Source organism: Pleurodeles waltl, chromosome 8 (assembly GCF_031143425.1).
Source record: "Pleurodeles waltl isolate 20211129_DDA chromosome 8, aPleWal1.hap1.20221129, whole genome shotgun sequence".
NCBI lineage: Eukaryota > Metazoa > Chordata > Amphibia > Caudata > Salamandridae > Pleurodeles > Pleurodeles waltl.
In genome coordinates, this window is record NC_090447.1 from 412,184,799 (window position 1) to 412,212,731 (window position 27,933).

The window sequence follows — 27,933 nt, forward strand, 5'->3', positions numbered from 1 at the left end:
AGGTCTTATGCCTCAGAAGGAGAAAAAAGGCTGATGACTGTATGAGGAACCTATGCTTGATTCTCTGCGGTTGCAGAACAGAGCTGAATGTCTGTTTTTACATGAAATCTGACTGTCAGCAACACGTATTAAGTCAGTAACTTTATGAGTTTGTACATGGGCGTAGACATCACAGTTCCAACATATGGTGTGCTGGTTTCTGCCCTATGTTTCTGAGTAGTACTGGCTATCTGGTCACACCAGACCTGGACCAAGTCAAAAGTTCAGGGCGACTGCAATGGAGTGTGAGACAATGACAGTACCCCTTTGGCCATGCTGGGACCTAGTTCCTTAAAATCCCAGTGCAGGAGCTTTGCGCTGGTTCTGAACCATGACATCGAGGAGATACATGGATTTTCCCCACACAGTCGAGGAGATGCATCGAAGTTTCCCACACAGTGGTGGCAATGTGTAGGAGCTGAGATGCAATGAAGTTCGGGTGCAGGCCGCATTGACATCGAGGTGATGCACTGATTCCGAAGAGCGCAGTATCTGTGATGCAGAGTTTGGCATCGGCATAGAGACTGTTGCTGTCCAGATTGCAGGGATCTTATACCAAAGAAAGCACCACAGTGCTGGTTCAGAAAGCAAAGTGCTGGTTCTATCCACACAACAGCAGAGAAACAACGGTTCTGTCCATGAAATGGAGGAGATGCAGGGCCATCGTCAAAAAAATTAGCGCCGGCTAACGCCATTCTGAAGCGCCATGCGGGCGCCGTATTTATTCAATGACGTTAGCCGGCGTTAGCCGCCGGCGCTGCCTGGTGTGCGTGAAAAAAAACGACGTACACCAGGCAGCGCCGGCATAGGGGGATATGGAGCTTGGGCGTAAAAAAATGGGGCAAGTTAGGCTGAGGCAAATTTTTCGCCTCATCCCGATTTGCGCCATTTTTTTCGACTCCCAACCCCCATAGAAATGACTCCGGTCTTAGCAAAGACAAGAGTCATGCCCCCTTGCCCAATGGCCATGCCCAGGGGACTTCTGTCCCCTGGGCATGGTCATTGGGCATAGTGGCATGTAGGGGGCACAAATTAGGCCCCCCTATGCCACAAAAAAAAATATATATATACATACCAGAACTTACCTTAATGTCCCTGGGATGGGTCCCTCCATCCTTGGGTGTCCTCCTGGGGTGGGCAAGGGTGACAGGGGGTGTCCCTGGGGGCATGGGAGGGCACCTCTGGGCTCCTTCCGAGCCCACAGGTCCCTTAACGCCTGCCTTGTCCAGGCGCAAAAAAACGGCGCAAAAGCGTTCGTACGTCATTTTTTTTGACCCGCCCACTCCCGGGTGTGAATTTTGCCCGGGAGTGTAAATACGGCGCACATGCCTCGGAGTCATTTTTTTAGACGGGAACGCCTACCTTGCATATCATTAACGCAAAGTAGGTGTCCACGCTAAAAAATTACGCAAACTCCATGGACTTTGGCGCTAGACACGTCTAACACCAAAGTATAAATATGGAGTTAGTTTTGCGTCGGAATTGCGTAAAAAAAAACGACGCAATTCCGGCGCAAACAGAGTATTAATATGCCCGCAGTGTTTCTGCTGAACAGCACTTTAGCATCTAATTTGTGACTGGGGGTGAATGTTTGCATTGTTCAGCATTCCGTCCATCCCCTGTTCTTTTTGTAGGATCACTAGTAGCATTTACTTTACAGGCTCTAGGCACAGGTAGAACCAATTTACTAGGAACTTACAGGCACAGTAAGTATACCAATTGCTACTAGGTTTTAAAGAGAGAGCAGGAGCACTTTAGCACTGGCTATCAGTGGTAATGTGTGCAGAGTCCTAAAAGGCCACGAAACAGGGTCCAGAAAACAGGAGGGTGAGAGCACAAATGTTGTAGATTACCCTGCAGAATGGGCGCCAGTAATCATGGGTTTGCAACTCACTGGGAGTCAAATGTGATTCAAGAATGTTGCCCAAGGTATTTTTTATCAACCCCATGTATATGCTTGTGATCTAATGCTTAGTATTTAGTAGTGTATGTGTTATAAAAGTAGTTTTCATTTTTCAAAAATATATAACTTACTGGACAATCATTATTGAGTGTTGGTATTGTATGCCAGCAGATGGCTTTACTAGCCATAACACCTCCCCTGAGAAGGCCATGTATTGCTCTGCTTCACCACCCTGAGAGAGTTAAATGCAACAACGGGTACTTAGTTCCTCATAGAGAGAAAAATGCGGACCTATTACTTGCACAGGCCTCTCATCCTGCACAATAAATAACCCAATTATTTACATGGGTATTCAGTACTGGGATCGAGCTGTTCTGGTATGCATTGATAACATTTTATAAATTCTGTTTTTCCACAGATTATCTATGCATTAATGTGCAACTACAAGAGTGCAAGGCTCTGAACGGGGTTCAAAGGAATGTTTTTTTGCACGCAGGATGTGGAAAAATAAAGCCTCTGCGCACATACGTATCACATGAAAGTATTAATGGTTGGTTGACGTATTAACTGTGTTTATTTTGGCATGTTTACATTATGATATGATGTGATGGAGGAGTGGGCTTTCACAGAACTGTTTCCAAGAGGGGGTTCCAGGCAATAGTATCCTTTGAACCCCATCAGTATGGACACTAAACCTTTGTAAGGAGCGTGCTTCTCTAAAGGTTTAGTGACTGTGACAGGTACCAACACCATAGAACGATATGAAGGTTTGGGTTGTAGGAGGTGATTTGGGGCTCCAGCAAATTCTCATGCTTGACATGTACAAAGCTGATTTCCTGAGCAGGAGCTCACAGTAAGCTATTCTTTTACCAGTGATTTTCCCACCATTTGCACAGGCCAAAACAATTGGAAACGTGGGACGGGGTTGTCCCTAGCGGTAGAGACCCCCATCAGTGTTCTATCTAGGAAGGTGTAGCAGTCCCCAAGGAATTTTCCCTTCATTGGTGGAGGTGAGAAAAAGTTGTCGTTCCCAAGATCTGCATGGATTTTGTTGGGGGGGGAACTGTTCAAGAGTGGCCTATAGTGGGGGGTAGCCCAGTAAGGTAAGGGTTCCCAAGGTAGGAGGTTTAGCGGTAGTTCCTGAAGAGACCTAGGGTGTATTTAGTGCCCTAGTCTCTCCAGATCAACTAGTTACTGACCCTGAGGAGAACAGGGAGGGGGTGGTGGGCTACCTTGATTCCTGAGATGGGATAATGATGGACCCTCAGGTGTCAGGGTAGGGTAGGCAAAGTATGTCATCCTAAAGACTGTTTTTACTGAACGTGAGGTGGTGACTGTGGTGATGTACGGCTGGTTGTCTAATCAAGTAAGTCCTGTGGTGTCAGACTCCAGGACAGGAGACAGAGGCCCTGTAGATGGAGGGTTTGCAGGTGGTGAGTGAGCCCACTGTGACCGATCCAGGTGACAAGGTGGGGCCTTTCTTAAGTGAAGGGACCCTGAGCTTCAGCCTGGAGTTAGGGAAGCAGGTCTGTTAGTGTTTGTTGCTCCAAGCTGTCAGAAGGATAGGCTGCAGAGTCTTTTTCTCAGCGTTCTCCTGCCTGATGCACTTTAGGTGCAGCAGACTCGGGTGCAACCTTTAGCATGACTGTGCAGACGACAGATGCTGCCATAGTGGCACAACCAAGTGCGTAGGTGGGGATTCCGTGCATCAGTCTGGGTTGGTGTTTGACACTTCTGCTAGGGACATTTGCTGTGAGGTTTCATAAGGCCAGGTGCATGGAGGACTTTGCTGAGCAGAATTCTAGTGGATGAAGTTAGGTGTACACATTTTGAGACAGACGCCCATTAGGTAGAATGTACCAGTATATGGCTACAGGGTCACCTGCTCACAAAGACACTTTTAGGGACTTAATTTGGCCTCTAACTTGACTGCTGGGAGGCTGAAGAGCTGTCTGTTGTGGGTGGGTGTCAGGTGAACTGACCCGAGGTCCAGAAACACTCCTAATGGACCCCACAGGGATTGAAAATCCTTGGGCTGGGGACTTAAACCCTATTCCCATGGAAGACAGGGATCTAGGTTCCTGGGATGTTTCCTTTGAGAGACATGAAAGGCTTTTGAGAATTCCTAGGGTGGGGGGCATAGACCCTGTTGTCGCTGTGCCGAACAGGAGGATTTAAGTTCCTAGGGTAGTTCATGTGGTTGGAGCTGCTGAGAGAAGAGATTGTCAGTTTTTCCTAGGGGAGGCATTAGTCTTCCTAAGACTCTGCAGGGCCCTTGAGTAAGGCATATTGACCCTGTCCTCGCCATGGAGGACAGAGAGATTTAGGTTCCTGGGTTGGTCCCCACTGGTGGAGCCAGCAGAAGGAAGACCTGGTTCTCCTGTTCGAGACTTGAGCCTTTCTATGGCCCAGAGGGGACTGAGTGTTCCTAGAGTTGGGGACATGGGCAGGGGTTCCAGTGTGGAGCTACCTAACAGGCATGTGCTGCATGTTCGACTGACAAGAGACCTCAGCTTTCCTGACACTTTCAGCGTGGTGGTTGGTGACTTTAGCTTGACCACTGGCGTCATATAGCTGGACTCTAGTATCTCATCTGGGACCCAGGCAAAGGGCAGGTGCTTCTCTGTTGGGAGACTACCTGGATTTGTGAGTGGATTGTACTCATTCCACAGCAGTGGTGGCAGCTATGAACTCTAGAGTAAGTGCTGTGGGTGAGGATCGCAAGCCCTGCGGGAGGCCTGCATATCCATCTTTAGGGTGTATGGACCAGGAGGGTTGAGGGTGCTAGGTTGTGTATCTCCAGAGGGAGAACAGCCAGTGACTCCTGGAACAGGTTGTTGCTGTCTGTTGTGGAGGTGTCAGTGCTGAGATACTGAAGCTTTGCCAGAGAGAGTGTGGTGGGTGCAGTGTTGTGTGGCCCAGGCAAGGGTGGGCCTAGACCTGCTCAGGCCATACAGAGGCTTAGGCCCAGATTTATGTGGGACTAGCGCCATTTTTTTAGGGTAATGTGGCATTAGTAGGTCAAAAACTCTGCACCATATTTAACAAAGTGGCGCAATGCTTGCATTGCGTCACTTTGCAAACTCTTGTGCCACATTATGCCTATGCAGACATAATGTTTGCAGGGGCATGCATTCCGGTGCTAGAGGAGGGCCGAAAAAATGGCGCAAATAAGTCTATGAGATTTCTTTGTGTCATTTTCATTGGCATTTTTTAACACCTGCTAAGAGCAGGCGTTAAAAAGAGGCTCCCATTGGTTACATTGGGCCTCTGGGTGCTTTGCAGGATTGGGGTCATAATTTTTTATGCTAATCCTGCAGAGCACAAGACTAGCTTATGACACTAGTCCCCCTGACTACCGCCATGGTGCGCCGTATTTTAAATACAGTGCACACATGGTGTCATTAGGGAGTGCTAAGGGGCGCAAGAAAAGTGGTGCTGCACTAGGTGCAATGCCACATTTCATAATTCTGCCTTCTAGTGTCCTGGATGCATCTAAAAAAGAACCAAAAGGGTTCTTAGTGCAGTCTACGTTTCCTGTGGGAAAAACATATCCTAATGGTTGAGGTAGGTAGATTGCCTTACTATAGGAAGACCAGTGTAAGTTCTCCTCAGTTGCGGACAATTAGGGAATAGTGTGTCTGGTCAGAACCCTCTGTCACTTGTTATAGTTGTCTAGGCAAGTGTATCCATGAGAAATGACTAGTTCTTCCTGTAATTTCAGCTGGCGGTAGCATATGTAACAAAATGGGTTCAGTCCATTTGCTCCACCAGGATTTTTCAGCTTAGATCACCTGGTTTAGGGACCTTTACTGTGGATTACTCTGTCTACCTGGGTCTCACACGTGGTACTTTCATGATAATTGAACTGAGTGTGCTTATCGTCAGTGTCAGCTTTATAAGATAAGGCCACTGCAGCACAGCTAGGGTAAGGGGCATTGGCCTGCAACATTTGAACACCTGTGCACACGCATGTCTGCAAGCGTTTGTGCAATGCATGTGAGAGTACCATTGTGCACAGCCTGTTAATTGTGCAAAGGCAGCCTGGTAAAGATGATGCTCTGCTAGGGTAGGTTCTATCCTGGGGCACAGGAGGCTGTAGGCAGATTAACCCCTGCCTGAAGTATTGAGAACCAATCCAGTGTTGTATTCTTGATCTTTTGGTGGTCTCCCTATCCAGAGCAAGTGCTTCTTGCTCCCTGTATAAGGATGAATAGAGGGTGGATTTGATGAGGACCCTAAAGGAAGGGGTTCCCATTGAGCTTCTGTGGACTGGTCCTGTTTGTGAGTGCCACAGAAATTAGTTCTACAGGCTCCTGCTGGACACACAGTTACCCCAGAAGAGTTTGACATCTTGGGTGCTTGGGGAGTTCTGGAAGGGGGAGAAGTCTGCATGGAAACTACATGATGCTGCTGCCAAAAATACCTTGCATCATAAGAACACCAGGGGTGGACAGTAGAGCAGGTCCAGGCCCTAACTGTCTAACTCATATAGTGGAGGAGTAAGTAAGGGTGCCAGAAGCTTTGAAAAGCACAAGTAAATATCAAATAAATTCTGCAGTCAGGAGCACCCTCGCAACAATTCTGGGACCAGCAGGAATGGAGATAATTACAAAATGCGTGTTGATTTTTTGATGTTGTACAAGATGCAGTTGGTATCTACTGCAGAACCCATAAGCACATGGGGTGATCTTCTCCCAAACCTTTTTGATTCACTCCTCCATCTTTACCTGATCTCATTTTTGTTAGTCTTGGGACACTATGCACTTTACTACTGCTAACCCTTGGGAAAGAGCATGTGCTCACTCCTTAAAATAGGGCAGAATTGGTACAATAAACTTTTTGCCAGGCTCAAAACCACCTTTTTAATACATATATGACACCCGTAGAGGAGGCACGAAACAGCAAAGCGGGCAGGGTACAATGTATTTACAAAGTATAACATATATTTACATGTCCTGTTAGAAGAATACTCCTACATTCCCTTTTCACTGCTCTAAGGCCTACTTCTCACATAGGATAACATCAGAGTTGCCTTATTACATTTAATAAGCTGTAAATTTCATGTTTGTTATCTTTGGAATTGTAATGAAAAATCCTCTTTTATAATAAAGTGGAATTTTGAAAATGACACCTTTATAAAGTTGGCATTTTCCTGCCTTAACCATTTAGTGCTTGCAGCCTGTCTCTGGGTCACATGACTAAGTGTAGTTGACAGTTGGTGTTTCTGTATTCCTCTTAGACAGTCACACACAACAGAGCACTTAGGTGTGCCTGGATGGGCCATCACAGCCAGCATAGGAGGGCGGAGTTAAGCACTGCCCCACTCACACCTGAGCTCTCTGTGTTCTGCCTTCACTCAAAGGATTGCATACCCCCTGTAGTTAGACTGGAGTCAGAGGAGGGGAGGCAGGAAACCTGAGCACTCCAAAGGGAATCTTCTAGAAGTTGCTCCCATTTGGAAGAAGGCACCAGGTAAAAATATTGGGCCTCAGACACCAACTCTTCATTGCACTCTTGGACCTGTGGAAGACTGTGCCAGGAAGGGCTGTGGTGCTGCTGTAAAGACTACCACTCTGCTGCCCTGAGGACTGATGCCTGCTGTGCTGACCTGCTGCCTGTACCTAGAATCACTAGAGTGACTCCAAAGACTACTCTCTTGTAACCAGCACCTGGACTGTGCAACTGCAAGTTCTTCCCTGCCAAGAGGTGCCCCTCCAGTCTTCGACCCTTGGAAGTGGGCCTAATGGTGCTCTGCCAGCCCATCTATGGATTCAGCAGGATCAATGCATCTCTTCTGCTGCCCCAAGCAGAACCAATGCATCTGCTCTGAGGAGTCTTCCAGCACAAAGTCACCACATCAATTTCATAGCCCACAGCCTCATTGGAACTTCTGCTGTGTTATGCATCCCAGACTCATGCCCTCACATCGCTAGCTTTTCTTCAATGGCAGCCCTGATGACGATGAAGAACTTCACCTTGCAAGCCTCATAGTCTCTTGTAACAAGCGGGTGCATGGCTCATCCTCGATGCAGGACTTCACATCACAAGCTTCCCTCATCGATGACCTCCTCAAGAACAACGCAGCACCTTGCATCTCCAACTTCGACCTTGTATTGCCTCAGCTGCATGATGTATCCTTGATGCAGTACCTCGCAACATTCTGCAACTAACATTTAAGGTACTCTTGTTCAGTGGGTCCTGCTGTGTCCCTGTAGCTGGCCCGCGCTCTATTGTGGTTGGCCTGAACTTGTGACTTTGTCTCAGACCAGCACGATCAGATGTCCACAGTTCACACTTTATGCTTTTTGGTACTAGTTCACTGCAATCCTTAAACTTGCATATCTATGTTTCTACTGACTGAAGTTTTGTCATTTTGATCCTGACTTATTTATTTAAAATTATTCTATTTTTCTAAATTTGCTGTGGGATCATTTGTGTATCATGATTTCAGTCTAATACTGTTTGAAGTATTGCACACATGCTTTACACATTGCCTCTAAGTTAAGCCTGAGTACTCTGTTCCAAGCTACAAGGGGCTTGAGCACCAGTTAAATTGAGGTTTGATTATGACTTCACCCATACAAGGATTGTGATTCCTGCTTGAGTAGGATTCCTCTCCTCTCAAACAGTAAACCCAATTTCTTACAACATGGGTGCCACTGCCGTGACATGGAAAGTAGTGGATGACAAGAAATCTAAGGCCATATTCTCCGCCTACGCCTTCAGTGTTTAATAAGAACCTGCCTTCATTAGAGATGTAGTCTGTAGTGTTTTCTTGATGGCTGCTTTTGAACAAGGTGCCACTGTGAAAGCATGGCAGGGGCCTCTCTTGTGATTGCACATGCCTGGACTATAGTATATGTAATTTGGTACAGGACAGGGGAGAGATACAAGTGATCGTCCCTCTCACCTTCTTTTCTTTTGTTGTTAAATCTTGGGAACCAAATGCAAATCCAGTAGTAAAGGTTCCATTGGATTTAAATATCCATTCCAAGTAATTAAAAATAATTTGTCTAGCCTGAGTCTAAATCTTTGCTTTTCATGTTCAGTCAGACCAGAGCAGTTTTCTAGTGTCATCCTCTGATCTGGAGTAAAAATTGAAATATCAGCATATTGTAGCTAACATAACTGTACAGATTTTGGCCTGGACGTACTTAGACCAGCACCAGGATATTGGGTGAGATGCGTGCTTTACAATTACACTTATCATAACATAACATTTAGATCTTCACCACGACAGCTGAGGTTAGAGAGTGACAGATATGCCAGATCACCACTCACAGCTGATTTGACTTAGGAGAAGGTTCCCAATTTTGGAAATTTAAGAGTTTGAGTACACAATGTCGTTTTTGGGTCTACAAAAACGAGAGCCTAGCTCATTTGTATGCTGCTGGTCAACTGTTCTAGAGATCTGAAGGAAGTTTCTATCGCCAGCCCTGTACACCCTAAAATTACTAACTTGCAACGATGTAGTAGACGCTTGTTTTTAATAGCTCAGGCAGCGCTTTATTCAGCCGCGTTTTCGAAGCAATGAATGCTATATCAAAATGCTTAGAAAAACAATATGAGGTAGGCGGAAACTATACCAGTTAAATTGCCTATTAACAGGATTACATTATTATTACGAAAATTGCACAAATAAATCCAAGATCAATTTTTACCATGCTTGAACGTTTGTGTAATTCAATTAAGCAATAAAACGGTTTATTACATTTGTATACAGTAATTGGGTTTTAATTAACTGTCAATAAATCATCCATTCACTCACAAAGGACACTGTGTATTAAGGTACAAAGGCCCACAAATTGTGCAGCAAGTTGCCTATGTGTTCCTAGACCTTACTTACCAAAGCCTACAGCCGCTCTCTCATGTTTGGTTGGTCACAGAATCTCTAATATTCTGACTACATACAGTTTGGTAAACTTAATCCGATATTTGATACTTTACACTTCATCCGTTGCAATGAGATTCTGTGCACCACTGAGCATTCTATACGAGGGGATGCAATAGTTTTGAATTACAGCAAAGAAATCACTTGTTAAAATTTCTCTCCAGAATATGCAAGCTCGGTAATATGAAACAATTTTCTTTGCTACTTATTTTCCCATGTGTGATGAACGTGCTTCTAGTCAAATTGAGTTTTACAGCAAACGTCTGAAAAATGCAGGCATAAGTCACTTTGGTAATAGGATTCTGTTGCACCGTGCACTCTTTTTCACAGAGGAAGCAACTCTGTCACACACTTTAAGTCTCATGTCATGTGAAAAGGGTAGTTAGAAAATCTGCCTCACTGATCATATATTTCAGTTCGTCCATATCTGACCATGTAATCATTTGATGTCTCCCTACAGGCTTACCATCAATGCAGAATGCCAGCTGCAGCTACACAACTTTCCAATGGATGAACACTCCTGCCCTCTTATATTCTCCAGTTGTAAGTCGCTCTCCAGTGTATGTTTAGGCTGTGTACCTTTTTTAGTTAAGATTTGTTTCTGTTATTCTGCTGACATAAAATACCAAATGTGGGCGCAGATTCTCAAAGGCTTAGCATCAAGCCAGTGTTACTTTTGTAATGCTAAACTATTTTTAGGATTTGCAACCAACAAAATTAGTATTTGCATTAGTTTGGGTGGCAAAGTAACACAAAGCAGCCCAAACTTTGCTTTGCATTTCTTTGCATCAAGGGGGAGTTACATGGGTGGTACATGGATGTACCTGTGCCACCACCCATGCTTTTTGGCTCTAAACTCTTTTCTAAAACATCAGAAGAAAGGGTTTAGCGGCAAAAGTTTATGCAGCTGAAAAGCAGGTGTTAAACAGAGTTTTTTGTATTTCTCCTTAGCTTTCTGACTTTGCATGTGTGCTGCACTGTACTGCACACATACACAGTAGGAAAATCATTTCCACTTCTCTAGGCAGAGTATTTTGTACAGGAAAACCTGTGCTAGACTTACGCACACACCGTAGCACTATGTGGCTGAAGTGTGTGCATGACGCAGAGGAGGTGATATCAGGGCCGGTGCTACGGGAGACGGGAGAAGAGTGCCACTTCTGTTTGAATATGGCACTGTCCTGCTCTCTCCTTATCATGTAGCGCAGCATTTTTGGCTGCTGCACTGTGCTGTGTGACACCTTTCAGAATTTGGGCCCTATTGTTTCTTCCTAGAACTGCATAACACTTTAAGGTCTGAATTCTGATCCCTGTACAAAGAAGAGTTTGCGCATGGATCAGAATTATGGGCCATATTTACGATACATGATGCAAAAGCGATGCAATTCCTCAGGCAGATTTATGAAGCCACGCAAGGCCACCTTAAGTGTGGTTTTATAAATCGCGAGTAACGTATTGCAGAAAAATCATTGCGTTGCTTTACTCTGCCCTGGTAAGGCGTTCCATGGGTGTTGTGTGGGTTTTCCCACACAACTCTCATGGATTTTGGCACATTCCCAGAATTACAGGACGTTTTAAACCAGGGAATGAGGGAGGTGTAACAAGGAGAAATGTCTTGATTTCTTCTTGTTACTTCCTCTCTGAATTTCTTTTTGTGCAGGAAGAGGCACCTTCCCGCATAAAACCAATCCTGCATGCAACACAGGCATCCTTGCACCATGGTGCAAGGGTGTCTGCTTTGGCACCAGGCTGCCAGCGCATTCCTGCCCTTTCCCTGTGACACTGTGACTTGCTGCTTTGAACTCCGTCACTTTTTCATAAATATGGCTCCACGATTAAATATGGCCATATGTGTTGTGTGTTAAATATTATACCCTCGCAGGTTTTGTCTCTAAAATTGTGGGGGCCAAACCTGCTAAAATTTATGTGGAAAAAAACAGAAAAAGAGGAAAAAACTGAGAAAATTTGGTGTGTTAAAAAGATTCTGCTTTTTAGGTCTCACTTTCTTTTTGAAAACTCAGACTAGGATATATTTACCTTTACCCTGGGATAGTGGTATTTACAGAATATGGTAAAAACCCTAACAAATGTTAACCAACTACTCATCAGGAATTTAGAAACACACTTTAAATGATTCTTATACAGTGAATATCAGAGAGCAGCGATTGTGTTTCAAATTTCAGTCGAAAGCAAAAACTTTAATTATAGGTTTTTCTAGTGTAACATAATTTTTTGTATTTTAATATTCATGTTTGCTACAGTACATCTATACTACTAACCAGATGGCTGTTACTTAAAGCAGAGTTGATTTTGGACAAATGTTGTGCACAAGGTGCACAACTACACATGGATGTTTTAATGCTTCTTGGGTGCTTTTAGATTTATGTATTAAGATGATAATGCCGACTCCTAGAATGCCAACTCATAAAATGTCATAACGAAACCTTAATGTATTTATGTGTTATACTTTTTCATAGCATAACTCTTTATGGAGCCACGTTTATCACCCAGCAATGTATTAGAGAATAAGGTTTCTCTGTTGACCCTTAAGCATAACATAATTTAGTGGAGGCATAGGTCTCAGTTCTAATGTTGAGAGGAGTCTGCGTTTTATGTTCACTTTACAACTTTCATTGTTGGTGGCAATAACCTACGCCGTGATCTCAAGCAGTTTTTCAGGGCATTCAAAGCTAAACTGATTCTGCAATACAGAACATTAATTGTGCAGCATGTGCTGACTCACAGCCGAAGGAATAGCATGAAAATACAGCATTTTTAACAAGAATGTCATGTTTTGTAGTTGTTCTTATCAATGCATCAGCTGACTCACAACCAAAGGCATAGTATGAAAATACAGAGTTTTTACCATGAATGTCATGTTTTGTAGTTGCTCGTATCAATGTATTATTTGCAAGATTCAATTGCGTGTTTCTGTATGAATTAACATAAGTTCAGGTAATATGTACATGGTTCATGGATGGCAGTTCCTTAAACATAAGCACGGAACTGGGTGTGACAAAAATTGGCTGTGTCTTCGTTTTTAATTCTAATCAGGTGAATAAGTCATTTTTCCATTTAATTCATATTGTTATTATTCAGTGTTATTTTTAATATTATGGTGCCATTCTATTGTTATTTTTCCTATGAAAGTTCTTAATGCCAGCGAAAAGCTGCATTTGTTGCCTAAACTGTTGAATTATTTCCAGCTGCAGCTGACACAAATTAAAAGTGATGGGCGGGGTGGAGAGGGTGTGGGGTGAGCATGGGCGGGAATGCACGGTGGAGTGTGTGGGGGTTATAATAAAAAAGAAAACACTTACCTGGTGCTGTCAGCTGCCTCGCGCTCCTCTGCTTCCTGGTCCCAGCAGTGACTGGGACAGCATCAAAGACTCCCTGTGTAATCCCTGCACTGCTCTTATGCTGTTGCCAAGCATGAGAGTAGCATGGGTATTGGCCTGAGCAGGCTGGTTTACCTCTTGCTCAGGCAAAGGGAGTCTGTGCTGTTTCTCCAACCCAGCTTTTGAAGAAACCTAACTGTGCATGCCTATTTGACTGGCCGAGAGCAGCTGGCCAAACAGACATGCGCAGTTAAGTGCACTTACTCCCCCTCCCATGGCCCAGCCCCACCCCTCTCTGCACAGGCTGGGTGAGCCAGCAGCTGAAAAATAAAACAATAGTAATATATTGTTTTATTTTTCAGCTGACATATTGTTTTATTTTTCAGCTGCTGGCTCTGAGCCAGTAGGGGAACACTCCCACGCCATTGAAGAGGAGCTGCCACTGAATATTTCAGTTCTGGCCTTTTTGATGTATTGTAATGTGCGGTGTAAGCAGTTAAAAAAAATTGAGAACTTTGAGCCATGGAACGTATACCCGGATAGAAAGGAAATGCAGGTATATCCTATGCGCTAGCTGTCACAGCATAAAGTCAATATGTTATTGAAATGCACAGCTCTAGCTTGAGGAAGATAGTGCACAGTTCTAGCCTGAGGGAGACAAGTGTCTGCTGTCCTTTATTGTGCGTGTGTGGAATGTTCAGTTGTGACAGAGAATGGGGCTGGCCACTAAAATTAGCTGTATTCGTCAAATCATGTTTCAAGCAAATCAACCATAATTGACAGTTAGATGTGAGATATCCTGCTCAAGCTGACGATCTCTCTGTTTTGCATTCTCTCTCCCTGTATTTTCTTGCAATGTCTGATTCGGAAACTGATGTCTCAGCTGTGACGTTTCTGATACCCTGTAACTTTTATGACTTATATGCCATTATTTGGGGAATGTACTATCAATGAGTTAGCATTCATGCATATTTTTACTGTAGCTACTATACTGTGGTGATATATTTGTCATGGCCTTCCTCATTTGTCCATATCCTAAATTAAGCTATATGAGGCTTATTTCTGGGGAACTGGTGAAGGGCAGCACCACAAGTCTGCTTGCTGCTCTGCCCTACTCCAATGTGAAAGTTCAGGCATGCACCATATTTATTCAACACAGTACATTCCTGTCCTTTCTCCCTGCGCTGGTGTACAATTACCTGCCTCGCGCCAACGCAGGCGCCATTGCACCATGGTGCAAGGGTGTCTACGATGCATGCAGGATTTTGTTTTTGCAGGAAGGGGCACCTTCCCACACAAATCAATCCAGATCCAGCGCACATGGTAAGAGGGAGATTTGAGGAGGAATACAAACATTTGTCCTCATACACCTCCTGAGTAGGCGTAAGATTTTTGTGCTTCCCCAGGTTTACATGATTAAGTAGATCTGGGGCAGCATCAAACCCATGGGTTTTGCATGGGAAAACCAATCACAACACCAATGGATCGTCTCCCTGGCGAACAGTAAGGAAACACAGTAACTTGTGCTGCTTTGTCTTACTCCATATTGTTGTAACTTATTCTTGGAATATCATCGATCAGGTATTCCACTAGTAACGTTCCAAGGACACCTTGGTAATGGTGGAATGTTGAGGAGGTGGAGAGGGCTGTTGGAGGAGAAGGAAGCTGAAAGACTGTGTCTCTGTTGGTGAAATAAATATGTTGACTACGCATTTTTGTCCAGCGTTTAACTTAACATTGACTATGAGGTGACCGGCAAGGGGCAGGATTTTGCCTCCAATACGCCTCTGGATACACCATATAAATGACGAAGTCTAAAGCCAATCACATGACTAAAGAACTCTAAGGAAAAACGTATGTAATTGATGACAATGGAACTTTCTTTAAGGAGAATTTTGTTATGCTAATTGGGTCTTTGTCGTTGCGAGATTGAAAGGTTATTAACTGATTAGTCATGGCTGTTAACAGACTGTAACAGCAACCTGACAGCAGTGCAAGCACATTCAAGGCCTCACTGCTTTGTTTGATTGTTGTGCGTGTATTGGCCACTTGCCAGTGTTCTGTGAGTCGTCCAGCATTGCATGTGCCATCTCACACTGAATGATTACCCCTGATCGTCACATGTGCCTGCAGCAACCTATCAGTGAACATAATCTTCTGTGATGGGATGCAAAGAGCATGATGCCCGCCTTCCAAAGGCTGATGAAGTTGGTATTGAAGGGCATCAAATCAGTGATGCATTTCGAGGTGGATATCCTGGTATATGGGAAAGATAAGCAGGAGCATTACATGGTTTTGAGGCAGTTGTTAATCAGGTTGAGAGTCAAAGGACTGACCTTGAAAAAGGAAAAGTGCAAATTTGGGATAGGGTCAGTTGAGTATTTAGCTCACACCAGTTAGGGTGAAGGAATTAGTACCAACATTGAATTGACAAACTCCATTATTGAGGTGCCGTCCTCGTCCAACAAAGATCAGATCAGGTAATTTTTAGGCATGGTGGAGTATTACTCCAAATTTATCAAGAACTTTGCCAGTATTGTGTAGCCCATCAGGTTACAGCTGAAAAAGGGGAGATCCTTTTGAGTGGACAGAATAGGTGTAGGAGGCTTTTAAACTTGTGATGAGAGAAATTGCAAAAATGCCTACTTTAGGCCATTTTGATGTGATGGAAACAACTTTTCTAATGACTGACGCCAGCTTAAGGGAATTTGGTGAAATGTTGTCACAGATGAAGGATTGTGAAGGAAAGGTAGAGACTTTTACCTCATGCTCCTTGAAAGGTGCTGAAGAAAAATATTCAGTTATAGAGTGCAAGGCATTGGTATTTTGTACCTGGGCGACACACAATTTTAAGTTCTTTCTGTGGAGTCTACCGTTTATTCTTAGGACTGATCACAGACCTCTTCTATAGTTGTTGGTATGCAGATGCATAGACAATATATGTATAAGGAGATGGGTAAAAGGTTTGATGGATTTCAATTTTCAGGTCATGTATCTGCAGGGTGTCAAGAACGTTCCTGTCACAGTTGCCTGTTGTAAATCAAACAGGGATGAAGTGATGACAGACCCTGTCATGTGGGTAAGAGAAGTGGCAATTGGTAAGGCTGACAGGGATGGGGAAACTGTCAAGGATGAGGTGAGGCAAGTAACAAATTTCAAGTATCTTGAGGAGGGAGCAAGGGTATTTTGGAATGTTCGATATGAACTTTGCATTGAGGATGGAAATCTTTTCCAAGGTAATTGGGTAGTTCCCCCTGCAGGATTAAGGGACAACAATGTGAATGTTGCACATGAAGGGCATTTAGGAAGGAACCTAACCAAGGCAAGAGTCAGGGAATGATACTGGTGCCCAGGGTTGGACCTTGAGGTTGAAGGGGTAGTGAGGGATTACATCCATTGTGCAGCAAGTGATAAATCTAAAGTAACCAGAACAGCTCTTTTGCCATCAGTAATGGTTCCAGAGGACCTCTGGATTTAATTGAGGCTAAACACTGTGTGGTCTTTTGAATAGTTGGCACCAAGTGAAAGGGTTGTCCTGGTTTTAGTTGATTACACTTCTAAGTGTGTCACAACAGGTTGTGCGGGAACTGTGACAACCGGAACAGTCCTGGAATTCCTCAGGGGTATATTTGCCTCAGAAGGAATTCCTAAATCGATTTTTACAGACAATGGAGTCCAGTTTGTGTCAAGTGAAATGAAGGAATTGGGAATCCCCCATTTTTGCACAGCACTCTACTCACCACATGGCAATGGTCTGGTTAAATCCATGAACAGGTTATTCAAAGCATCTGCTCAGTTAGCAGTGGAGAGGAGGATTCCCATGAGAATTGTGCTCAGAGAGAGGCTGTGGGTACACCACAATACACCCAACATTTTGACTAGATTATCATGTTTCCAATGTTTGAGAGGAAGACTCGCGGGTCCAAACTAAATCCAGTTTGGTTGAAATGAGAGGGAAGAATGAAGGTTACTGATCCTAAGTTGATGGAGAGATATCAGGCAGAATACAAGCACAGCTTTGATGATAAACACAATGTTTGTGAACAGGAATGGAGGGTGGGTGATGGTGTTCTTTGTGAAAAGACCAGGGTGGACACCCAAATGGAAATCTAAATGTTGAGGTCCAAATCATATTTTATGGGTGAAGAATAATGTGGTGGTTTTGCGTGATGGAAGTATTTGGAGTTTATCCAGGTTGGTGAGTGTGATGGAAGAGTTGTTCATTGAAAGACTAAGGGCCAGATGTAAGAAGGCTTTTGCGCCTCGCAAACGGCGAAAAATGCCGTTTGCGAGGCGCAAAAGCCCTTACGCGATACTGAAACACATTTTGCGAGTCGGTACTGACTCGCAAAATGTATTTCAGACTCGCAAATAGGAAGGGGTGTTCCCTACCTATTTGCGAGTCGCACCGCGATGTAGCGTGGATTTGTGACCGCGAAAGCGGTCGCAAATCAACTCGCAGTTACCATCCACTTGAAGTAGATGGTAACTCATTCGCAAACGGGAAGGGGTCCCCATGGGACCCCTTCCCCTTTGTGAATGCTCACAATAATATTTTTTCAGAGCAGGCAGTGGTCCTATGGACCACTGCCTGCTCTGAAAAAAAACGAAACAAAAATGTTTCGGTATTTTTTCTATTTGCAGCTCGTTTTCCTTTAAGGAAAACGGGCTGCGAAGAGAAAAAAAAAACTGCTTTATTGAAAAGCAGTCACGGACATGGAGGTCTGCTGTCTCCAGTATAAATATTTATGAGGTGGGTCTTTGCGACCCCATAGCGAGTCGCAGAAGGTGTCTGAGACACCTTTCTGCATAACATTTTGCGAGGTGCAAATTGCGAGTCGCTGGGACTCGCAATTTGCACCTCGCAAAATGTTTTCTACCTACATCTGGCCCAAAATTCAGCTGAAAAGGGGACTCATGATGTAACTGCAGGAAGCCATAATAGTTTCTGGTCGAAGACAACATCAACTTACTTGATGGACTATGATTTCAGTGACAAATGAACAAGTAGGATACTGTGTATTTTTATGCAACATTTAGTAGCTGTGTTTTGACATTTTAAATACTAGTGAACACGATATGTATGGAAGCAATGTTTGTGTCATGTAAAAGTGTGCTCATATTTTATACATTTAAATCTATTTCATTTTTGGTTCTAGTTTTCTATGATTCCTTGTTGAGGATCATAGCAACTTAGCAAGTATTTTCAATTGTTATATACATAAAGGGAGATGTGTTGTAACTTGTTCTTGGAATATCACTGATCAGGTACTCTACCAGTGATGTTCCAAGGACACCGTGGTAACTGGGTGGAATTGTGAGGCTAAGGAGAGAGCTGTTGAAGGAGAATGAAGCCTGAAGACTGCATTTCTGTTGGTGAAATAATTATCTTGGCTATGCATCTTTGTTCAGCGTTTAATTTAACACATATCTCTGAGCCCATTCAATGCCACGCAAAGTGGCTTTGCGTGGCCTCATAAATACCGCAGTGAGGTTTGCCATCAGAGCATCAGACAAAAGTTACATTCTTGAGCACAAGTCTCTCATAAATAAGCCCCTACATGTTTATGCATTTCTTGTGAGAAGTTCCATACAACTCTCTTATACAGCCGGACTGGACAGACCTTTCATTCCATTTGTCATTCTCCCACTGGACTGCAGTCCTAAGACCTGGTTTTGAAAGCCCAGGGAGCTGCTGGAGCCTCAGCCACTTTCTCCAGCTCCATGAGGCTAGTTGCAGCAGGCACACAGGTGAGAAGAGAGAGAAAGAGGGAAAAAGAGTGATAAAGACAGCATGAGAGATGTGAGTGCGAAAAAAGAGAGAGTTAGAATGGATGGGGGGAAAGACAGATAGAGCGACAACGGGGACGCAGCTGGGCACCAAGCTAGCGCCCACACTGTACACTGGAATATTTTATAACATGTGTGAAGGCAAACCAGTAAAAAACAATAAGAATCAATAAACCCGGCACAAAACTGTATGAAGCAATACTAGTCAAATCGAGTGAAAATAATTTTGAACCGGTGTAGAATAAATGTGTCCACAGCAGTAAAAACCTGTAACATTAGAAAAAATGAATATCAACCGGTATAGGTACAATGTTTCTGAGTAAAGTTAGCTTATTTTGAGAATTAGTATCAACAGTCTTGATAAATAAATTAATTGCGCCCTATAGGCAGGAAGTACATTTTAGTATGTATCAGAGACCATGTCCAAAATTGCTTGCTGCACAGTTGGCTTGATATCTGGCTTCAGAAAAGGATGTTCCAGCAAAGTGCTGGGAGCTTTGAGTTCCCAGGTAGGGTAGTGTGGTCCAGTTTACAGTTTCTCACTATTTGTAGTGCTATAATGTGACAGGTTCTCAACTAAGGTGGAATCAGTTCAGTCTGCAATCATGTTTTTCACTATTTGCAGTGCTATAATGTGCCAGGGTCCCAGTTAAGGTGGCACAGCTTCAGTCTGAGAAGAAGTTTCTCTTCAGTGCTGTTATGTGCCAGGGCCAAAGTTTTTCCTAGAAGCCTGGAGTCCTAACTATCGAAAGTCAAGGTGCCAAATATCGAGCCTGTGCAGTCACGATTCCACTGCATGCCTCTTTAATCCACTACCAGACACTCTTTGTTCCTCTGTCTCACTCTTAAACGTTCCTGCTATATACGTTTGTCACAGTTTTCGCACCTTTCTCTTCTTTACCACTAGTGTGTTTTTCACCGTCTCGTTTTGGGTCAGAGCTTAATGAGAGTAATATAAGTGTCAGTCCCCAAAAATGAGTGCTGGTGGGGAACAGCTGTGTCAAAAGTGAATTTATGAACAGTTGGAAGAGTTACCTCAGAATAGCTCTCAAATCAGTTTTCTCCCAGCTCCACTCTCCATCACTAATCATTTGTTGCCTTCTACATTTCGTTTCTCACAAAAGGTCTATCCCAATTGGAGAAAACTTTGAGTGTATGGTGGATATTTCTTCATGACATCATACCCAAAGCGGGCTAGTGCACACTGGTTGGTGCTTTTAAACCTGAGTGGCTTAACCATCATCAAAAGCACAACTTATATCGGGACATAATCAGCAACCCAGACTTAATCACTGTAAAAGGCCATTTATTAGGACAGGATTGCATATTATAAACATAACATTGACATGATCTGAAATTCAACTTATCAACTTTTCAAACCCCACCCTTTTGATACTTCCCCCAGTCTTTCTTTTCACTTCATTCCCCCACTTTTTCCTCCGTTCACCCACCCTCCACTTCCATTCACCCACACATCCCCATTCTCCTTTCGTCCCCTGCCTGATGTGAGCATCCCCCACGCTGTTATTCTTCACCTGCTTCTTTTTTGCCCCCTGGAAGAGTTGCCAGGCCCGCATCTGACTCTCCACCCTCCCTATCTACTGCACTGCTGCCCACCTTGCAACTTGCCCTAAACTGGCATACTTCCCTCCCATGACTTACTCTACAAGCATACCCCTTCATGACAAACCTTCCCCACTTCCAATTTTATGTATGGTGGGTGTGTGGCCAAATGTTTGAACTGTGTGACGGGCTGGCACAGAAGAGGCCTTGCCCTCCCCTAATTCCCCCTAATATACCACCACCCTTAAACCCTCCCCAATGTAACCCCCCACCAATCACAGTCCTTACCTGTGTCGCTTCCGGGTCCCGAACACTCCACTGGAGAGACTAGACTGCGTCTGCTCTGCATGAGGCACTCCATCGGGACATAATCAGCGACACAGACTTAACTAGTGTAAAAGGCCATTAATTAGGGAAGGATTGCACATTATAAACATAACATTAACATGATTCAGGCATCCCCCATGCTGTCATCCTTCACCTGCTTCTTCTTCCCCCCCTGGATGGATGGCCAGGCCCACATCTGACTCTCATCTTTCCCCCATCTACTGCCCCCCTGCACAAACCATTTGGGTGTTTTGCTGCCCCACCAGCAAATCCCACTGCAACACTGCACATCCTTACGCATACTCTTTGAGCCACATCTTCTCACCCCACAAATCCCCCAACAATAAACGCAGCTCCATGATGTAGTATGCATTGCCCATATCTGACAGGTGCACTCCATCATCTCTGATGAGCACCGCCTCCTCCTCTTTAACCCCTCATGTGTCAGAACCTTAATGCCACGAGTCTATCAGAAACCCTGATTGCCCAATTGAGTTTCCTTCGAGCCCTATTCATAGCCCCATGTTTCATAGACCCTCTCCATTTTCTCCTCAGCACAAATTCCGTCCATACCAGGCAAGTTCCATGCATATTTTGTCAGAACGACTCCATATCCTGTTGCATGTGTTGTAGTAGGGTGAGCCCAGAGTGCTGCACCAGATCATTCTCTCCCAGAGGTAATGCCAAAACATCAGGACATCCCCATTTTGGTAACATAGATGTTAGAAAAGGAAGCAAATTACCTCACCTCATTCCGCTCTTCCCCCACCACAAAACCTCATGACGGCTACTCGGCAGTCCAAGGGAGTGTCCATAAACTTGTTTTTCCATGTACTTTGCTGCCCAATGTATAAATGAGTGCCCAACCAGCCATGTGATCACTTTCGATTTCTTTGGGCCATGCACGCAACCTGCAAAGAAACACAAATTCCAATAGGTGACAAACAAACCCCTTCCCCGTTACAAGAAATCCCACCCCATTGTCCCTTTGCTTTGTTGCCTGTAACCCAAGACTCAAGCCCACACAAATCGCTCGCAGTATTTAGATCTCCACCTCCTAATATGCCTGATTTGGGCCTGTCCCAACCTAACCAAGCTGCTGTTGTTGCTGCCCCAATCCTGAATAAATGGGTACCAAAATGATGCACCTGCCCCCAATCCATCGCAAAGCCACTTGCAAGACTGAAAACTGCAATGTTGTAAGTTTCTCACGATTCGCGTGACAAAAAACACCTCCCCACTCAGCACCCTCTGCATCCTGTACATTCAGAAACCCCACATGCAGCTACATCACCCCTTTACACAACCATACCCATTTACCCCATCCCAGCTGATCAGTTTTCGACCTTCTGAGCCAGATACCCAAATGCTCCCCTTGCAAGCACACCTCACCCTCCTTCATGCCAACAGACTTCCCCACATCCAACAATTCAGACACACAAAATGCCCCCAAAAACATCCATATCATGCATAGCCTAAAAAGTGCCACCTCGTGGGCATCTGTGCAGGAAACTGGCAACACGTGCAACAACTCCTGAAGCAAATTAAACATAATGGTTTCCCTCACTGCCTTGCCAGACCCAACTCTTGCTTTTCCCCATCCTTTCAACATTTTCCCCACAATGTCAATGACATCCTTTGCTGGATTGCATCCAAAAAACAACTTTCCATAGAATGACACACCTGTGAACTTAGCAACATCCCAAAATAAAATGATGGATGGAGTGTTGAAACTTTTCAAACATGCACCCCAAGTTACAGATATGGGTTTAATCCATCGTAATTTTGCTTGCCACGTCAACCTAGTTCGGATCCAGCAATATGCAACTCAGTCTTGACCCTGCTCCCTATGGAAGCAGTCCAGCCCTGACTGCCAAGCCAGGTCCGGCCTGGACAGGATTCAAGCATCCTGGGACCGGTTTTACGGTATCACCCTTTATCAGCCAGGTTAGCTTGAATCCAGTGGCGCAGCAAGCAAGGGACCCAACACTCCATCCATCATCCTTTGGTGTTGCTACACCTGCCAACTTGCCAGCAATTGAGAATCCAGTGGCGCAGCAAGCAAGGGACCCAACACTCCATCCATCATCCTTTTGTGTTGCTACACCTGCCAACTTGCCAGCAATTGAGACTGGCGACAAAGCTTTGTGAATCAAGAACATTACAAAATGCAACACACGTGACTCAAGCGCGCCACTATCCAGTGCCCAACAGCCATACAAGGCAAGAATTGTTGACCCCTGGAATATGTGCCGCCTTAAATATGATATTTAAAGTTAAACATAGAATCATAAAACTCCTCAGGAGCCTCAGAACCCCGAGATCCCTTGCCCTCTGTCTATTCACCAATTCCACCACTGTCAAATTGTCCACGTGAAACATTACTGTTCTGTTTGCCAGTTCATTCCCCCACACAGTCAACGCCACACGCAGCGGAAAAAATTAAAGGAAAGCAATGCTCCATCCCTGTGTCAACCACTGCTCAGGTCCAGTGCAGGCCAGTCAGTGGCCCCTTCCTGCAATGGCTTTTTGCTTTTTTGCCCCTCACTGCTAGACCAAGCCTACTCCCCAAATGACCCTCCTGGCCTCTCTGCGTACTTGCCAGCCTCCCTGTTGCCCCCCAAAGGGTGCCGCCAGCTGACAATGCCCCAGGCCCTGTTTGGCCTTTTCTTTGCTTCTTTTCTGCCCAGGGGCCTGCCCCCTTGTCTCTGCATGTTTTCCTTCACCTACTGAGAGGTTCAGGGGCAGGCCTAGCACATCTTTTCCCCCCAGTCTCCCCCTCTTCCACCTGTTGTGGCTGCCCCGTAATGGTGTTCTGCACAAGGGGCACCGACCCCATGCCACGCGTTGCCGCAATAACGGCAGCAGAAAATGTTTTTTGTTTTGTGGGGGTGGGTGTGCTGTGCCACCTCCCCCCCCCCCCCCCACTGTTTTCCTTTTTTGGCCCTTCTCAGGCGATTGGCAGGCAACAACCGCCATTGCCACGCCGTGTGCCATGGTGCGCGTGGGGCGCGCCATGCCTACCCAGGCCTGGTCCAATACACCAGACCTGAGCTGGTCCGCCAGGCTGGCTTCGCCCAAAAGGCCCGCACCACTTCAGCATCGTTGCCTGAGGCCATGTTGCTGTTGCACAATAAAACACCTAACCTACCCTGCTAAACTTCCAAACCACATGACGGGTTGGCGCGGAAGAGGCCAATCCCTCATCTAATTCCCCCTAATATACCTCCACCCTTAAACCCTACTCCACGTAACCCCCCACCAATCCCTGTCCTTACCTGTGTCGCTTCCTGGTCCCGAATGCTCCTGTGAAGAGACTAGACAGTGTCTGCTCTCCACGGGGACCTCCAGGCCCATTAGTACCTTGAGGCCATGTTGTTCATTGTGTGAACTATCAATAGAAACTGACTCTCTTACTCTGACTGGCCTAACAGCTCTTTCAACAATTCTATGTGTGCTTTTTTAATTAATTCATTTTCTCACTCACTTACACACACACTCATGGCTGATCCAGATTAATAAAATAAGTCTGTGTGGCATAGTTGTGCACAGAAATGAAATTTATACATTGGAAAATCTGTGCCTATGATGGAGTTCTACAGTAGAAGTTTTCTGGTAAGGGAAGAAGTGCAAAAGTGTGACTATTGTGAATGCTGGGAATATTCACTTAATTGTAAATTCATGGGTATTTAGGACCTCTTCCATTAGTTTTCAGAACCAGTTCACTTCCATACGTGTAGTTCTAAAAATATACTCCAATATGTGTTTAGAGGAAGTTATTTTCAGTGTGAAATACGTCTACACTCCAAAAATTGATGCAAGGATGTATTTTGAGCTAAAATATGGCATTAATTATGCTTACCTTTGAGTAAATTCACTTAAATGTTGCATAATTATAATACAAATGAAAATTATGTGAATTTCTCACACCTCTGTTTTTGTATCTTTTGCCCTAAATAATTGGTACATAATAGGCATCAGGTGTACATCACACCTCATTATAATTTTGTGTTTGTTGAAGCATGAGTTGACATGATAAAGTCATTTGACACAACCCAAATCACCTTGGGTTGGCTCTGAGCAAAAGCTGCCATAGCACTTACTACCTCCTTGCTTTCTGTCCCTTTGTCTCCATACTCACCTTTTCTATCAACAAATCAACTGTTTTGCAGCTGTATGAACTAAATCAGGTCTGTCAAACTGGGCAATTGAGAATGGAATAATGCAAGCTGTACATACAGTATAATTTTACTTTAACACACTATTTAGGGTAGCTTTGGAGCTTTGCTCAACAAACTATACCCCTGACTCATATTTCACTGCACCTTTTTCATCTACTGTTAGTTTGGTAATGTTGCATTACAAATGAGGGCTCTGTGAAAATTGAATTGCATTGTGGTGGTGTGCTGCATATTGTGAACGATACGGGTGCTGGCAAGTCAACTCCTTATATGTTGAAGAGAAAAACATACTGCCCTGGGAATGATGTCTACATACTTGGTGACAACGTGGATAGTGGTATGGGAATGTACACATTTCCTAATGGGACTATAAAGGTAATGGCATCTGTATCCTAATGGCCAACATTATAATCTGATCATATAAAATTATGAATATTAGGATAATAAGTAACCTACTCTTTGTAAGCTTCTAAGTAAGCTCTTTGTGCACATGTTCCTCTTAGTAATGAGTTTTTGTGTATTTGCGCTATGAAACAGCACCACACACGGGGCAGGACAGTGCACAACAGGCCAGACAGCTTTTGCTGCCTATGGCCCTGGTTTGGATTCAGGCCAGAGCGTAGGCAGCGAAAGAAAGCTGCTGTTTCTGGACAGGCCGGTACTTATAACGCCTGAAACTGCAGCTTTCACTGCCTATGGCCCTCCTGACTGACTCATCTTGGAAATGCTAAGCAGGGGCAGGCCAGTACACAGGAGGCCTCAAACTGCAGCTTTCACTGCCTACTGCACCTGGCCTGAATTCAGGCCAGGGCCGTAGGCAGCAAAAGCTGCTGTTTCAGTCCTTGTGTGTGCACTGTGTACACAAACAACAACAACAAAAGAGAAGAGGACTTACCAGGGTCTTACCCGGGGTTCTCCTCTCCTCATCGTCCATCGGCGATGAGTCTCAGCACATCTGCCTCCCTCTGGTCTGTTCCAGTGCGTGTTGCAGCTCTGCGCTTGCGCTGTGCAGCCCACACTGGGTGAGGTCCGCTCCACTGAAAGGGCTAGCAGAGTTTTTTTTGGATAACTCCACGCTCAAAGAGGAGCCAGAGTTCCAAAAACTCTGTTAGCTCTACAATTAAACCTTTGGCCAACCCCAAACCTTCCTTTTGGGCAGGCCCTAGGCAGCCCAAAAGGCAAGATGCAGTGTATTTAAAAAGTAGGACATGTACTTTTTAGTTTTACATGTCCTGGTAATGCAAAAACCCTTAAATTAACTTTTCACTACTGGAAGACCTATCTCTCTCATAAAATAACATTGAAGTTGCCTTATAACCTCTCATAAATATAACTTCCAATTGAGATTGACAGATTGATAAATTTACCAGGTTGGGTGTCTCTGGAATCCTAATTTATAATCACAATTTATGGTAAAGTCAGATTTTAAATTGCAATTCTAAAATTACCACCTTTAAAAAGTTGTCATTTTCTTACTGTAGCCATTTGGTGCCTGCTGCCCCTCTCTTCTCACATGTTTTTGGTGGGGTGACCGCTGCGCTATGTGTATTCCTTCTACACAGCCATTCCTCTGAGACAGCCACACACAATGGGAGCTTAGGTGTGACCTAATGGGACTTGATCAACCATCCTGGACAGGATGGGACAGTGAGTCTTGGCACAGCCTCACTTACACCTGAATAGAGAGTGACCTGTCCACACACAAAGGGCTGCATAATCCCCTATAGTGATTCTGAAGCCCAAGCAGGAAGGGAAGGGACCCAGTGCACTTTGAACATCACTTATGTGCACCTCTGGACCTGTGGATACTCGGCCAGGAAAAAGGACTGCTGTGCTGCTAAAGGACTGACACTCTTCTGAATTGCTGCTCTGATGGACTCCTGCTTTGATGTGCTGACCTGCTGCCTGCTGCCCTCTTGCCTGGAAGTGAGAAGGATTGGACATGAATCTCTCCAACCCAGAACCCAGGGTGACATGAAGGACTAGTTGACTGGCCTCCTGATCTGCAGTCTCAGAAACACAAAAGACTTTCAACCACTTTGCTTCTGAACCTGGACTCAGCCATCAGTAAACCTTCCCTGCCAAGTGGTGCTACCCCAGTCCTAAACCCTTGGAAGTGTGCCTAAGGTGCTTGCTCCACCCGAACCGACGCATCCTCTACACTGGGAGCAGAACTGATGCATCACCATAGTTGCATGGAACAGAACCGGCGCATCACCGCTACTGTGTGGGTCAGAACCGACGCAACAGACTTGCATCTCTGCATCTTGGGACCGATACATCACCTCAGCTGTGCAACACATCGTGTTTCAGACCCATGTAATGCTCTCCCACAAGGATTTAAGGTACTTTGTTTTAGGTGGCCTGATTGGGTCCTTATAGCCTGCTCACGGTCCATCGCAGTCAGCCTGAACTTTTGAATTTATCCTGATCCAGTGCGACAAGATGTCCCTTGTTGGCACTTATAAAAGCTGTTTCACAGTTTATTCTTTAAAAATTCCTAATTTAAGTTCTATTTATTGGATTTTTGTGAATTTTGGTCTTGTTTGAATAATTACATTAAGTTCTATTTTTCTAACCTCCTGTGGGATCCTTTGCATGTGGTCTTTTCACTGTTTTACTGTTTGAATTGTTGCACAAATACTTTAAACACTGCCTTCCAGTTAAGCCCAACTGCTCTGTGCCAAGGTACCAGAGGGTGAGCACAGGCTAATTAAGGGTTTGCTTGTTCCTTAACATGAAAAGAATTGTGATTGCTGCTTGACTATGGCTCACACCCAGTCAACCAACAACTGAATTTCTAACAATGGTGATCTATTTTCTGAATTACCACTGTTTCTTTTGAAACTGACCAATGTTTTAGAAAGGGGAATTCACAAGACTCTCATATACCCCATA

The 27,933-nt window shown here is 44.6% G+C and overlaps 1 protein-coding gene across 1 annotated transcript in view; it reads left to right on the forward strand.

The window, feature by feature from the left end:
• Window positions 1-27,933, forward strand: part of LOC138249990 (gamma-aminobutyric acid receptor subunit gamma-3) — a 1,617,745-nt gene that overhangs the window by 184,557 nt on the left and 1,405,255 nt on the right. The window contains exon 2 of the mRNA XM_069204280.1: window positions 10,297-10,379. Coding sequence (XP_069060381.1) covers window positions 10,297-10,379 — 83 coding nt within the window. The remainder of the gene's footprint in view (window positions 1-10,296; window positions 10,380-27,933) is intronic.